Source organism: Ischnura elegans, chromosome 10 (assembly GCF_921293095.1).
Source record: "Ischnura elegans chromosome 10, ioIscEleg1.1, whole genome shotgun sequence".
NCBI lineage: Eukaryota > Metazoa > Arthropoda > Insecta > Odonata > Coenagrionidae > Ischnura > Ischnura elegans.
This window is the reverse complement of record NC_060255.1, coordinates 49,656,274-49,672,467: the sequence shown is the minus strand read 5'-3', so window position 1 is coordinate 49,672,467 and position 16,194 is coordinate 49,656,274. Positions and strand designations below refer to the sequence as shown.

Genomic DNA, 16,194 nt, shown 5'->3' with positions numbered 1-16,194 from the left:
CTCGTGATTGTCCCTGAATTTAATTCTCTGCAAGACTATTTAAATTGTTGTTTATTACTATATATACTCTAAATTCATTACCACTTTGCATTGGGAAGGATATCGAGAAATGTTTTATATCCTAATGTACGAATGGGATACGTAAGCTTTAAACTTCTATTTGTTCCTATCCGCTATTTGCTATGGCCGTAAATGCTGATGCCAAAACAGCGTTTATACTATTAGGAATTATTGCACCGAATACAATTATGTGAAAATCATAACAAAGGTTATAATAATCGCTTTCAAACATGGGATTACAGATTTTTTGGGTGTGCAATTAACTCCGACAGTTTTAAAGTCATCGGAAAAAAATAGAATTGCATCTGGCTTTAAGAGTGTCTACGAATTCATCTGTTACTTATATAAGGCTACCATTATCCCTGACAATTGCGATGATTTGTCATCAGACTTGGCAGTACAAATAGTATTTACCTATATCAGTATCTTCATAAAATTTTCACGTTATCCTTTCTACAGTAGGTCATGGCGGAGATGAATTATTCTTTGTGTGCATGTTTGGGAATAATATTTTTTTGCATAATTCCTCCTAACCATACCGCTGTGTTTTTGCGTGTAATAAGTAGCATTGGTTTCATCATCTCAATCTAAGGCGAATGCTTGTCCGGATTGAATGTTGATATGACCGATATTCCTTTGACCTTCGACTGATCTGGCTAGTTGAGTATTATCAACGGAATTCCCTCAGCCTTGACCTTCAGCGCGCTGTCGCCAGCAGACATTAGTACACGAATGCCTCATCCTGCATCTGAAATGTGATATAATACCGTGGAAGCTAAGAGCAAGCAAGCAAAGATAGAATTACGATAAGTACTTGCAAACTTAAACTGCTGCATAGAATTTAAATTCATGGGTGATTCAATTTAAATTGAACTCGTGATTGCCCTTTGTGAACCATTTTAAACCAAATTAGGCAAATTGTTATAATTTGATTATTATTAAAGTATTTTGTCGATCAAGTTAGGTTTCCTTTGCGTATTTAAGAAGTACTCTGGCTGTCTCCCCTCCCAACATGGACATTTCTCTTATATTCATAATAACGCCTACACCCTTTTTTTCCAGCTAAAAATCCTATTATTTTTCCTTCCTCTCCCTCTTTTACCCAGCATTATACCCTCAAAAACTGTTTTCAACATCCTTTCCCCGCTCAGTATTCACTCCATCCATACATTCTGTCTTCTTTGTATCTATTCGAGCAGCTGCCTAACACAATGAAAATACATTGTCAATAATTTCATGATATGTTTATCAATCGAAGAGCTATTTGTAGAATGTGTATGTACTCTGACGCTGTGACGGCCAAAAAATAGCGAAGTGGACGATGTGGAAAAGAAAAAAAAACGTATTCATGCCAACTAAAATTCTATTTAACTGTAACCTCCCTCTGCCCTTATCCTTGCACATTGTCTGTCATTTTCTCTTACAGGTCCCTGTCATTTTCTCACACAGCAAACGTTTATATATACACAATTATTCCCCATATATATTTTTACGAACGATTGGCTTATTGTTTATCAGAGAACACATTTCAAATTTTAATGGAAGACAAAAAGAAAATTCCATAAAATTCCTAATGCTAAAATCTATCGAAAAATATTGTAGGTCACAAGAGTCATGGTTGTGTATTAATTTGAACATAGGGTTAAAATAAAAATCTTGGTTTAATTTCATATTTGTTCTTATTTACAAATCAGATTTCATTAGCTGTCATTATTGCGTTGGAACCTATGTTGTAAATAAAATCTGTGTAATTTGCGTGGTTCTGTCACTAAATAAAAAACGTTAGGCTAATTCCAATTTCTTGACGTTCTTTATGAGAAATTCCCAGATGTTTCTTTGTTTATTAGCGAACATTTTCAATTGAAACGTTTTAAAAATTGCTGGAATAATTTTTAACGCTTTCTTCTTTAATTTTATAATCCCGTCCACAAAACGTGGCTAGATCCTCGAATTTATTACTTTACCCCACTGCACAGAACGTGTATTCATCCATGCCATAGGGGATTATCTAGTGGTCGTCACGTTCCATTTATCTTCTATTGCTTTGATGTAATATTCAGGGAGCTAGTTTCTGCTTTTCCTTGCCCTGCATCGACCAGCTGAGTGCACATTTGATACCCTAGGGGTTCACAGCAAGCTGTAAACACAGTCATAACAATCGTGACGGCCCTTGCTGACCCAGGATTCGCTTCACTGAGAGCAAAAGCTTGCAACAGTCAAGTCAGGGTCTGATTAGGATCTATTGGTCCGTAGGTAGGGTAGTAACAAAACCTTTCGTTACATGAACCTTAAACGTGGTATCACTATATTAACTTAATATTCCACTTCATTAACATTCCATTTCGTGGAATGATGATATGATACATTAAAAAATAAACATTGTCATATTCCACACATTTATTTAAAACTCCACTGGTTTCGACCGGTTTCGGTTTTCAGGTCATTAAAAATGAGGTAACAGAATCAGTAGCATTCTGTTAATGTTCTCTTGATAGTGACCTGAAAAGGTATAAACTGTTAGACCCTTCAATAAATACTATGTTTACATCGTTTATTTTTGAATCTATCAAGCTAATTAAGAGTCTGATCTGGAGTGTAGCGCTTAATATTATGGAAACGTGGTCACTTAGAAAGGAGGACGAGAAAAGACTAGAGCATGAGAGTGTAAGTGTGGAGGAAAATGGAGAAGGTGGACTGGGAGGAAGAACAAAGATTACGTGCTAGACATGGTGGGCTAGGTGAGAAGGCTTCTGGATGAGATACGAAGGAAACAGAGGGTTTGGGTCGAAATAGTACTAAACCGGAATGGGATCTGAAAAAGAATTTTAGAGGGAAGAATGTTTTTAAGGCGGGGGAGGGGGTTGAAGCACTCAGAGGGGAGGGGATGTTGACAACCTTGCTACTGCCGGCGTCAAAATGATGTGCTGCTGTACTTTGCGAATTTATATCTGGATTTCAGCGCATGCTATATATTAGGGAAAGCTATTAGGTCTACAGCATTCATTTTCTAAAATTAGTTGCATACGTCAATTTAAATTAATAAAATGGCTTTTTCGTAGTATTTTTCCCTAGTTTACGTTACAAAGTTCATGAAGATGACAAAACGGCTACTTTTACGGTGCGCGGAGTTTTTTATTGCACTGGCATGTCTACATTTTTTACTTTTTCATAAACAAAAAATAAATCGGAACTTAGAATAAAATTTTATTAAAAATGAGGTATTATTTATTATTATAGCTTGCACTGAAGCCTAGATATAAATTCGCAAAGTACAGCGGCACCTCATTTTGACGTCGACAGTAGGGGGAAGGGAAAATGTTTGGATGGCGGGGAAGGGGGAGGAAGGAAATAGCATTTATAGATGGAATGGAAGGAAATAGGCATTATTATGAATCGAAGGAGGTCGATTATTGGAGGAGCGGCGGCCGGAGCAATTCGCAAATGCAAACCTACCAAACCGTTAGAAAATCTTCGTAATATTAATAACATAATGGTTGTCACATAAATAAAATCGAGAAATCTCTTCACACTGCGTTCGCATATGATAAGCACTTGAGCTGGGAGTTTCTGTTCATTTTGAGGAATCGGTTCAAGTGATTTTGTTCATGACCATGATTCGATTCTTCAATTCGTTGATAGTGAATTTATTCGCGGTTAATCACGATTCTTTGGATTGAATCGAATCCATGACGTATGCGCAAGGGGATTAAATGGAAATTGGCTTTAAAAATAAGTGAACGCTTAAGAAAATCGGTATACTTACTTTTATAAAAATTTCAAATGTATACCAAACTAAGTCAAAACGAGTTCTCGGCGAAAAAAATTAATTCCTTTCAGCAACCAACCTACCTAGCCAGCATCTATCAACCATTTCAAAGGTGATTAAGAAGTATATAACCTCCACTTCCCCTATTAATTCTCTGTTCACAGTTCTCTCAGTATCTGAATCTAGTACACTCTGAATATGCTGAGTATAAATTGCTCATTAGAAACGAACTATGTTAACTCACTGCTGCATTACTCGATTCTATTGCAACACAATCAACCACAGCGACCAAAACCAACTGCACTGGATTTGAATTCATCGTTCATAATGGGCGATTTCGTTCATTTTCAACGATTTTTCCAGAGAATCATTCCGTTCATTTTTTACATATCGGTCGGCCGTGAACGAAAATCGGTCATGAACGACACAGTTGTGTACCATAATATTGTTACGAACATCATTGGCCGTATACTCATATCAGAATAAAGCGTGTTGGAAAGAAAAGAATCTCTGAAAAAGTTTCTCATTTACTATGCATGCATGCTGCTCATGTAAATTTTCATAAAATGAAATTCAGTTACGTAAGGCTGGTGGCATAATATATGTATAGGTATACATACTCGTTTCGCCTGGTGCATGCAGCCCTCATTACTTCCTAGCCCAACGCTGCTTCTAACCCCAGCTGCAATCGTACCGCTTAGCTGCAGTCGCGAGCTCACACGTTACATTAGGAAGTAATTTTAGCGTATCCTAGCAATTGTCTCATTAGCCTGGGGTGGAAAAATTTAGTCCAAAATATTACTTTTCCCCTAATGAATTACATAAATTGAGTTTTTTCTTATCTTAGCCGCTATATTTAATCTGCAAAAAGCGTCTCGCAGTCTTAGTATTGATAAATTTTAAATGAAATTTTTTCTGACTTTTGGTATATATATGCACCTATATAAGGGTTTGGAATGAAAATGAGTACATTATTTTGAAACATAATCAAGATAAAAGATTATAACTATGTTTTTTTACAATAAGAAAATAAAAATAAAAGAATCAGTCCAATATTAATTAAAAAGAAGAGACTAGAATTATGACAATTTTGAAAAATAAATGTTTTGTACAATAATGAAATAAAATAGAAAAATTTCTTCGTAAATTGATGATTAAGAAGTAAACTATAAAGTTATCAAAATTCTATTCTCTTCTTTTTTTATTTACAATGTATTTATTTATTTTTTATTGTAAAAAAACATTTATATAACCTTTTATGGTGTTAATGTATCAAACTTAGTACCTGGTTTCATTCCAAGCCCTGACAAAAATGTATAAATATATCGATACATTGGAACAAAAATTGCATTAAAAATTTATCAAGACCTAAACTCCAGGACGCTGATTTAATATTAATCTCTAGTTACAGAGTCAATTTCTTTTATTCAGATCGAGCAACCCAGGTTAATACGGCGTGATTTAATAGTAATTAATATCGAATTATTTTATAATGCCACTTTCCGTTAACTAAAAACGCAAAAGCACCCAAAATCGACTCGACGGTGATTGGCTGAGCCACTGGTAGTCCTTGCTGAGGATGGACTCTTCTGTGAGTCTTTTATATGTATTAACTTCCTTCCAATCCTAGGTTTTCATGTATAAATGTTTTGTTTATAATCTCATGGTAATGTAAAGGAAAATAAAATACAAAAAATGAGAAAATAAACACTAAAATCACGTTAGCGAATTAATAATTTAAAAAATGAAAATATAATCCAACTAAATAATTAGTTTGATTAAAAAATGATAAAATCTAAAAATAACATAAATAATTATCACTATATATGATTGCATTATCCAATTGTTCTTTTTCTAATGCCAAATAATTAGTATTAAGTTTACTTTTCACACAAACACCATTAAATACGACAATGGTGCATATGCGCCATTATCATTTTAATATTGCAAACTGACCGATTGAGGTGAGTAAAGGCTTAATTGAAACAACGAAACTGTAAGCGCCTTCAGCGCGCTCACCATCGTGATATGTGTCGGGCACAGACCTGATCTAAAATGTGGCCAGCTAGAAACGTCTTGAGAACAACTTCTACGCAGCCCGAAAACCATGGAGAGAACTAGTGTTAATTATACTTGCTAGTAATAATATAAACTTTGTGGTTCTGTGCGCCCTCACTCTGTTATCTTTTTGTTTGCAGAGGGGTTGGGTGGGGGCGCAGGACCCCTGTTGAAGAGCCGGGGTGGCGGCGTAGCTATGGTGAAGCGGCACCCGAGCGCGGCCGTGTCGTACGCGGCGCGCAAGCGGCAGTCCTACCTGACCATGCCCTACCATCCGCTGGCCAGGTTCCGGGGCATCGACACCACGGGACCCTCGTCCGCGGTCATCGGGCCCTACAGGCCCTCGGGCCCCTTCGTCCTGCCTCTCGGCGTCGCCACTTACGGCGGTCCCAGGTCGGAACCCGTGCACGTGGTCGACGTCCAGTCAGATGGGGAGGACGAGGACGAACTAGGTGAGAAGCTAATCAGAATATCTTTAAACTTACATTTAAAACTTGGTAATAGCGTAAAGATATTCTCCTTCAATATATTCAACCTGGAATGATGTAGCCCTTAATGCCAAGGATATGGGTTTATTACTTTGCCATTATTTATGGACATGAATGCGTTTCCTCTGGGATTCCCTTAGTTTAGATACCCAATACATTAGTATATGCAAGTTGATGTTTAAAAGCATGAACAATGTTGGTGGGTCAGAAGGGAATTTGTACAAATACATGAACCTAATCAGTATTTAAAGGATATATTTCTGCTCATTCATTGAATAGAGAAATCAGATTGGTGGATGGTTTTGGCTTCCTACATTGAGGGTTTAGGTTCATATCTCAGTGTGGGCAGAGAGTTTTCGGAAACTGCTCAATCCCTTCCTGTGTGCTTTGTGGCCGGCAAGTGCTGCACTTAATCCGTGAGACGAGACGTGCCGTGGTCCCCTTGGTGACTTTAGTTTAGAGCAGACCAATGCCGTTGCATTCCAACCTTCCTTCATGATCTAAATGACTTCAGCTGTTGGTCGCCTCCATTATATGCCATACCCAACCCATACCATGACCAAAATTAGGTAGGATGTGTAATGTATTTGATGTTGATCCAATTCTTATTTTAAGGCCGTCTTACTCGGGGCACTTACTTGCACAATCTGACGTGTGTACGAAGGCGCAGTCGTGTAAAGCGTTGAATTTGCTATAAGACGTGCGAGAATGCGTGAACGTGAGATGGAAAAATAGCCCCTGTTCTAATTTCGTTCGTGTATTTGCGCAATTCCTCGCCATTTTTGAAATTAATGCAGTTCTAACCCGCGCAATTCCGTGCCCCGTGTAAAACGGCCTTTACAACCTAAGAGACTACATCAAAGTTCCTGCATGTTTTTTGTTAGTACTGATAATTTCTAATGTTCTTGAGGAGTAAATAAGTTATGATTGAGAATAATTTCCTGAGCACATTCAGTGCGGATTTCTACTCTGACATGCGGGACCACATTAATTGACACGTATTTCCTTGCTGACTCTTAACTCTCTCTCTGTATCGGTGAAACTCACTCATTGTGTCCCATCTATTTTTTTGGCGGTATCTTTGCCCCTTTATTTGTTTTCAATTTGTCCATTGTGGAATCTATTTTAGAATACAATTAAGAACTGTATGGTTTCGGAAAACAAATTTGGACTTGTACCTGTATTTGGGAGGAGTTTTAAAGCTATGCCCTACATTGAATGTGTTAAGATGAAAACAAAATTGGAGAATTGAGACAGATTGGTGAAATTACAGTGTTTTGTTTTACATTAACCTACCTTAGCTATACCTTTGCTACCTTATACTACAAGCAGCTTTTGTATCCAGCCAGCAACAGATATCTACCCCTGTTGAATGCGTGAAAATTGTCATGGGGAGATTTATCAGACCAACTATACATATATGATAATAATAGTAAAATTGTTATTTTTTCCTTTTACATAAAAATATTCGGCCCCCATTCCATAGTTTTCAGCCTCAATTGAAGCCTGAATTTCAGCTTCATTGAAATTGGCAAAAAATGTAGATGCATAAAAATTAAATTAAATACAATAATAAAAAAAACCTGAGATCATGCAAACTTCCTGAAAACAGCCTGGGCACTCTTTCCACATTCCAATTACAATTGTACATTAATGGGCTGACATTAAAAGGGTTGACTTATAGATTGCATATCTATAACACTACAAGGGCAGGCTATATGGTATATCAATATGTTCAATTAATGTGTAAATGCATGAACAGTTTTTGTGGACCGGAACGGCGAATGTACCATTTATTGCATGAACCAAATTCTAATAGATTCTATTTGAATCCACACGAGTTGTATGGTAACATAGTGCATTTTCCTGCTCATTCACTTGTCCATACATTTAGACATTAACTCTTATAGCTTAATATGCCATGTAACCTTGCTTTAAGAATATTTGAGTGATGGAAGACTTTTTGACGAAACTCCTTTTCTGAAGTTCTCTGTTCTATTGCTTCCCTTTTAGAGAAGACATCTGATCAAGAGGTTTTGAATGCTGGTCAGCTTTTGACCATTCTCGCGGCTGTTGCCAGGGACAAAGGACTTGGACTGGAAAGAAATCGCCTCAGCAAAGGCATTCGTTTTGGGATAACCAGGAGACGATGATGGACCAATTGCACGAATGAATTTCGTACACTATCTCTCCTCATTTCTACATATTGTAGTATCCCCTTTTGATGTTTTCCATTCATTCCCATTGTGTTTCCATCAGCTTCAGAGTTTTATCATTTGTGCAAATGCAAAAGAGTCTGTGTTATTCGGAAAACTCTGATAAGTGTCACCATCTGAATTTTCCTGCATATAATTGCCTTCAAATCACAGATGTAAATAAAGTGTGGAGATAGCAATTAATGTGCTTCCATGAATTTTTATGTGCAAACTGATGTTTGGTTGGTGTATTTAATAACCTATGTATTTGAGTTGTTTTGAGATTGTTGTTATCATTATCTGGAAATATAAATGTTTTTTATTTAATTTTTTGATTAAATCTGTAAATGGCAGTGTCTGGTATTTTTACTCTTTGAACCTGGTTATTTGCTCGTTAATGGTATCATTAGAATTTGTTTAGGTTTTTCCTCGCCTTCTGCAGCTATCGAGGTTGTTGACTGCCCAATGAACGGCTGGTTTATCGTTCCTCCCCTCAACGGCTGGCTAGTCGTAACATACCCCCTCCGCTCATCCTCTGTTCGCTGAGCACCACGCCAGCCAATGGCAAGCAGAGCATTGCCAAGGAGGGTGAGTAGTCGTCCGCCAACAGAAACATCTAAAGTTAACTTGGGCAACTTACAGGGATACCTCCATATATGTTATTCTCGCCATGGAGCACAGGCCTGAAATATCGAAAATTTTCTCCTCCTAGGGGTCAGATTTTCTCAAAAATGGACATTTTCGATGCCGGCGATTAGTGTCGCATGTTATGCCAGGAGGTATGCTCGTAAAAGGTATCATTAGAATTTGTTTACGTTTTTGCGTCGCCTTTGGTAAACGGTGTAATTAGAATTTGTTTAGGTTTTTTATCGCCTTCTACAGCTATCGAGGTTGTTGACTGCCCAATGAACGGCTGGCTTATCGTTCCTCCCCTAAACGGTTGGTTGGTCGTAACACACCCCCTCCGCTCATCCTCTGTTCGTTGAGCACCACGCCAGCCAATGGCAAGCAGAGCATTGTGAAGGAGGGTGAGTAGTCGGCCGCCAACAGCAGCTGCTCAAGTTAACTTGGGCAACTTACATGGATACCTCCATACATGTTATTCTCGCCGTGGAGGTACAGACCTGAAATATCGTAAATATTCTCCTCCTTGGGGTCAGATTTTCTCAAAAATGGACATTTTCGATGCCGGCGATTAGTGTCGCATGTTATGCCAGGAGGTATGCTCGTAAAAGGTATCATTAGAATTTGTTTACGTTTTTGCGTCGCCTTTGGTAAACGGTGTTATTAGAATTTGTTTAGGGTTTTCATCGCCTTCTACAGCTATCGAGGTTGTTGACTGCCCAATGAACGGCTGGCTTATCGTTCCTCCCCTAAACGGTTGGCTAGTCGTAACACACCCCCTCCGCTCATCCTCTGTTCGTTGAGCACCACGCGAGCCAATGGCAAGCAGAGCATTGCCAAGGAGGGTGAGTAGTCGTCCGCCAACAGAAACATCTAAAGTTAACTTGGGCAAATTACAGGGATACCTCCATATATGTTATTCTCGCCGTGGAGCACAGGCCTGAAATATCGAAAATTTTCTCCTCCTAGGGGTCAGATTTTCTCAAAAATGGACATTTTCGATGCCGGTTATTAGTGTCGCATGTTATGCCAGGAGGTATGCTCGTAAAAGGTATCATTAGCATTTGTTTACGTTTTTGCGTCGCCTTTGGTAAACTGTGTTATTAGAACTTGGTTTAGGTTTTTCCTCGCCTTCTGCAGCTTTCGAGGTTATTGACTGCCCAATGAATTGCTGGCTTATCGCTCCTCCCCTAAACGGTTGGCTAGTCGTAACACACCCCCTCCGCTCATCCTCTGTTCATTGAGCACCACGCCAGCCAATGGCAAGCAGAGCATTGCGAAGGAGGGTGAGTAGTCGGCCGCCTACAGCAACAGCTCAAGTTAACTTGGGCAACTTACAGGGATACCTCCATACATGTTATTCCAGCCGTAGAGGTACAGGCCTCAAATATCGGAGATTTTTTGCCTCTGGGACGTCAGATTTTCTCAAAAATGGACATTTTCGAAAGCCGAACATTAGTGTCGCATGTCATGCCAGGAGGTATGCTCATAAATGGTGTCATTAGAATTTGTTTATGTTTTTGAGTCGCATTCTGCAGCTTTCGGGGTAGTTGACCGTCGACTAAAACGGTTGGCTTCTCGAAATGCACCTCTCGCGCTTTGCCTCCCTCTGTTGGACAACACGCCAGCCAATGGTGAACACAGCAATGAGCAGCAGGGTGAGAAGTTGCCCGCTTACAGCAACAGCTGAAGTCAAGTTGGCAACATGTAGCGATGCTTCCTTACTCGTTTTTCTCACCGTGGGGAATCAAGCCTCGTATGTTACTAATTTTTATCCTTTGGACTCCAAATATACTCTTAAGGCCGTTTTACACGGTACACGTAATTGCGCAATCTGACGTACGTGCGAAGGCGCAATCAACATTGCGTCGCGTAAAGCGGTGAATTGCTAGAACACATGCGAGAATGCGTGGATGCGAGACGGCAAAATAGCCCATGTTCTAATTTTGTTCATGCATTCGCGCAATTCCACGCCATTTTAGAAATTAATGCCTTTAGGACGGCATCTTCAAAGCCGTATCTGAGTGTCGCATAATATATAATGTTGTTTGTTTTATATAATGGATGTTTTGTCTTAAATGGCATTATTGCCACAGCTGTATGGATTTATTACAGCAGTCTTTGAACTTATCATTTCAAAATGGAGAATATTTTTGTTAATTTCGGCAAAAAATTATGTTGCCACATATTTATTTGCCTTTAATCTTAAATTGAATTAAATTTGTAGCTTTTTTCAGAGCGGCAAATCAAAGAAGTTACTACTTTTCAATGTGTTTGTGAAGGGTGAGATATGTTTGCATTGCTTTAATTTTGACACAATTCACTTACCTTCTAGCTGTTTTTAAGTTGCATATGTGCCCATTGCTCTCTTCTGCTTTCCCCATCGATATGTACTTACCTTTTAAATTTAGAAAATAAAAAATCTAACCATTATCTTCAGGCCATCTTTGTAAGAATGAAACGATTAACTTCACAAGGTTCACTATATAAGCACATATGATAATTATTTCAGAAGTCGATATCACAAAATTACGCCTCTTTCATTCATTTTCAGGGAAGAAAAACCTTTGTCAGGTTTCAAGGCATTTAAAGACTGTTTCACATTGCTTCTTGGTGCTAAGGCCTCGGGGGACTTCAACTTAAAGCCAGTTATGATTTATCATTCACAAACTCCGCAAGCCGTGAAAGCAGTGGCGGATACATATGGGGGGGGGGGGGGGCATCTCCTTCCCTTGCGGGGTCACCGGCATTGTCGAACATTGCAGAACCACAACTGGTAACCTTTTATGTCAGATGGCAATGTCTTGTATGCATGTATAATCAGTTTAAATTAAAACTTTCTTAACTTTGCATGTGACTCCATTATTTTTTTATAACGTAAAAAGTAAAGGTAGCTCAAGATATGTTTTGCGCCCTTCTTGAGTTTTTTCTGAATTTGCCGCTGAATGAAAAGGTATTCAAAGTAGCATTTGCCTGTCATTTGGATGAGCAAAGAAAGGCCTCGGTGACACAAGAATTGTTTTTAGACCACTTTGAAAATTTGTATATTGCCCGCGATGGATTACAAACCCCTCTGATAGCATTTTATTCCTAGAAGCCCACCTGCACCAAAGGAAGGAATTTCAAAAGCACGCACGATTTTTTTACGAGAAAAAAACATCTTTGAATGAAGTTCCTACTGTCTTTAAAGATAATTTAAACAATAAATTTGTCCATAAATAAGGTTTTACAAGACTATTAATTGGAATATATATGGTTTATAGGAAATTTGATACCCAATACCAATGCTACCGGGAAAAGATCGCTATCTTCCCAATGTTGAGATGGTCATATAATACAAATTCGAATCCCTTGTGCTAAGTGAGGCAAGGGTGTACAATATGAAGTTTGTCTCTCAAAATTTGTTGTGCCCCCTGGTGGTGACTACTCTCCATACAACTGCTGAGGAGGCAAATAGTCCAGGAGGTCTTTTCCTCATACACTCAGCTTTTTGATACAGTTATATTTCATAATGTCTACCACCAAATAACCTCAACCATGTCCATAATTTTAGCCCTAAAGTTGAAAATGTATACGAAAAATCAAGCAGGTTTCAGGAACAAACATGGAGACCAAGCCATAATAACAACGTCTGTTTCAGTAAAAAAACAAAATTACTATAGCCTTCAGCCAGTGACGTAGCCAGGGGGGGTGGGGTTCCGAGGGGTACGGACATTCCCTGAAATATAAAAAACTGTTATTTTCATCATAAAAGAAAACAAAATATATTAAAATTCACAAATTTAAAAAATATTTATTTAACTAATGAAGTTTTTTCAAGAATGAAAAGTGTTAAATTAGTTTAACACCTATTACTTAATACCCTGCATTAAAAAAATTTTCCCCCCTGGTTTTGGACCCCCCTCCCCCCAAATGAAACTCCTGGCTACGCCACTGCCTTCAGCACTATGCGAACAAAATTTATTAATGATTTTCCAAAGCAGGGGAATTGATAGCAAATGACTCGTGTATTCAACCCGCACACCACCCAATCTATCCCCCCAAAAAAATTTTTGGATCTGTGCCTGTTGCCATCAATTACGTTTCGATTCAATGTTTATGCAGTGTATTAAGCATAGCTAACACTTTTGTGAATGGATGAAGGCTAAAAAAAATGTAAATTAGCATGGTAATGGCATAATTTTCTTTAGAACCCATTGGTCAAGATACTTCACACTTGTTATGGAATAACTTTTTAAATGATATGTGGTTTTCAAAATTTCTTGTACATAGAGCCTTGGATTGACCCCATCAAATCCAAGGCCATTGTTGTGATATTCCTATATTACTCTTTATTTTTGGACGTCTACTTTTCATTAACTAATAAATTATATCCTTTTTTAAAGGCATCCACTTTTCATTTCAGGGAAAAGTTTTCCTCATCCGTCACATGCCAGATTATATAATTTCCAAACTGCTCTCGAGAGAAAAAAAATATTATTTGGTTTATTAAGTAATAAACAGAAAAGATGTGTACAAAAATTTTAGTTTATTTTCTCAAATAGATATTTAAGACATTTTATTTACAATAAGTTAAGTCACACTCATAAATTAAAAAATATAAATTCTTAGCTTTATATTAGAATTTTTAGAACATTTGTTCACAAAATCTACTTCCTCATGACCTTATGATCCGTAAATTGGAAGAATAATGTGTGAAGATGGCATTCACCATTGAGATTCAGCTAGGCAAGTAGCATTTACATTTTGATGATATCTATGCACAGTGATATAATGTAAGAATTACTTAAAAATTACCTATAGTATATATTGTTTCCATGGCATAACACACATTTCTCAGATTTCCAATTCATAGAATAAGAGAAAAGAGCTTCCAAGAACATTGCAATATTAATTTAGGTAATTCCTAAATGTTTGCGCAAAATAAATTACATGATCTAAAATAGGCATCATAAAAATATGCTTTTCCAGATGAGGTGTTGTAGAAAATAAGGATACATATCATGTTCAAATAGGAGAGAAACATTCAGCATTTATCTTTTCACACAATAACCTTAGAAGCTGCATTTATCTCATTTCCCATGTTTAAGGACTTTTCAAATCATATGTATACAAAACATGAATTATGATTGAACATTGTACAAAAAATAATCATTCAATCATTCATGTCATGAATTAATAATAGAAATAAATTTTTAATGAAGTAAAAGGGTACAGCTGATACCCATTTCATAGTTCACTAAGAATTCAAAAGATTCATACAAGAAAAATAAATGGTACACAGTAGCATGACAACACAAAGAAAAATGTCTCAAGATCTCATTCGCGTACTCCTCAAAGATCTTATACGCATTAATAATAATAACAACGTACTCCAAGATAAGTTATTCAAATTATTTTAAAGCAGACGACTACATAGTCAAGTCCACCATTTAGATTGTACATAAAATGAATTTACAGACTATGTAAATGAAGAAGAAATCTTAGAGGCCCACGTTAATAAAGACATCCTCTACCTTAATAATTACAAAGACCTAACAAATGTACTGAAACTAATCATGGCTCATGAAAAGCACAAGTAAAAAGTCATGGTAGAAATGTAATAATGAGTAAGGTATGATTGCTTGATTCATATCTGTTTCAAATAGTCTTTCCTTATCTAACATGATCATTCATGCCATTATTCCCTTTGTAAGTAAATAGCCACATAGAGCCTTAGGCATATGACAAAATTCAACAAAATGTATCACCATTATTAAGAAAAAGTACTTGGAATGAATCCCATTTTTCAACATACCATTGCTTAAGCACTCTCTCAGCGTAAATATATACTTTCCCACACATTTAGGCAATGTGCTTTTAAAGAATGACTTCATAGCCGTTGAAAATTCATTCAATACACAAAATCATGGATCCTATTTTGTAGGAAACACAGTGTAACATCTTGCTATCCACAATGGAGTAGGAACACTACTTCAAATTAGGAATAAATAATAAAAATTTCATCCAAATTTATGTGAACTTCACTCAAAATCTACTTTTCCTAATGTATTTTAAGAAACAATTATAAGAGATCCATTGTAACAAAATTGTAAACAACAAAAGACGGAATAATTTTCCAAAAATAAGCTTGCCACTGCACAAAAATTAGTACAATGTGGAACAAGTGAGATTTGTAAAATATTTTTTGAAAGCAATCCCAATGCTTCACCAGTTTAATTTTTACATTTTACAATAGACTGAATAGTATCATTGTAAGAAAATAATTTTTGGCATCAGGAGGGAAAATGCATAACTTTATTTAATTTTCACAGAGACTAATACACCTAATTGAAATAATGATTTGTTATTTCTGCTAAAAATATTTTTTAATGATCAGCTTTCCATTTTGGAGAAAGAGCTCAACCTATCGACAGTAAACTATGATATGTAAAAGTTGCACAGCTCAACTGTCAATTTAAAGTTCAAGAATGATGATTGGTAATTAATGTGGATAAATACATTTAGTTCAACCACATCAGGTATACCCTAACTGGCAGAGTTCCTAGATAATTGTGATCGTGTGATGAATGGTTAGCTAGTATCCCAATGGACACAAGATGATGTGAATCCTGATCCAAATTACGCTGAGAATAAAACTCACTGATTTAAAAAATATCATTAATATAACCGTATGTCTGCAGAATTGAGAAGAAAACGTACAGTACCCATAAAAACACAAGAATTACGGCACTGAGAATTTTGAGAGGCTTAGGGCCGCCAAGTTCTGCCCTGCCAAAAATGGAGAGGTTTCTTCTCAGAAGAAGCAAGGCAACAGCAAAGAGAGATGTGCATGTGTAAACCATCACACTGAATCCTAAACTGCCCACTGGAACTGAGAATTGGTTTCCCTGCAAGTAAAAGGGTTATAACAATTAAATTATTACAAAATTCTACACAAAAATTCCACCAAATATTCTCTATTCTAATTGATTGAAAATTAAAACCTCTACCATGAATACAG

The 16,194-nt window shown here is 37.0% G+C and overlaps 2 protein-coding genes and 1 long non-coding RNA gene across 7 annotated transcripts in view; 2 read left to right on the top strand and 1 right to left on the bottom strand.

The window, feature by feature from the left end:
- Positions 1-8,920, top strand: part of LOC124166827 — an 89,418-nt gene extending 80,498 nt beyond the window's left edge. The window contains exons 3-4 of the mRNA XM_046544523.1: positions 6,025-6,336; positions 8,386-8,920. Coding sequence (XP_046400479.1) covers positions 6,025-6,336; positions 8,386-8,525 — 452 coding nt within the window. The 3' untranslated portion in view covers positions 8,526-8,920. The remainder of the gene's footprint in view (positions 1-6,024; positions 6,337-8,385) is intronic.
- Positions 8,921-10,334: 1,414 nt separating this feature from the next.
- LOC124167243 lies at positions 10,335-12,041 on the top strand. Its single transcript, XR_006866639.1, has 2 exons — positions 10,335-10,947; positions 11,746-12,041. It is a non-coding gene; the product is annotated as an uncharacterized LOC124167243 (long non-coding RNA).
- A 1,880-nt stretch (positions 12,042-13,921) lies between these two features.
- LOC124166505 (sodium/calcium exchanger 1-like) overlaps positions 13,922-16,194 on the bottom strand; it is a 331,828-nt gene continuing 329,555 nt past the window's right edge. For all 5 annotated transcript variants that reach the window (XM_046544036.1, XM_046544038.1, XM_046544037.1 and 2 more), the window contains one exon: positions 13,922-16,081. In XM_046544036.1, coding sequence (XP_046399992.1) covers positions 15,839-16,081 — 243 coding nt within the window. In that variant the 3' untranslated portion in view covers positions 13,922-15,838. The remainder of the gene's footprint in view (positions 16,082-16,194) is intronic.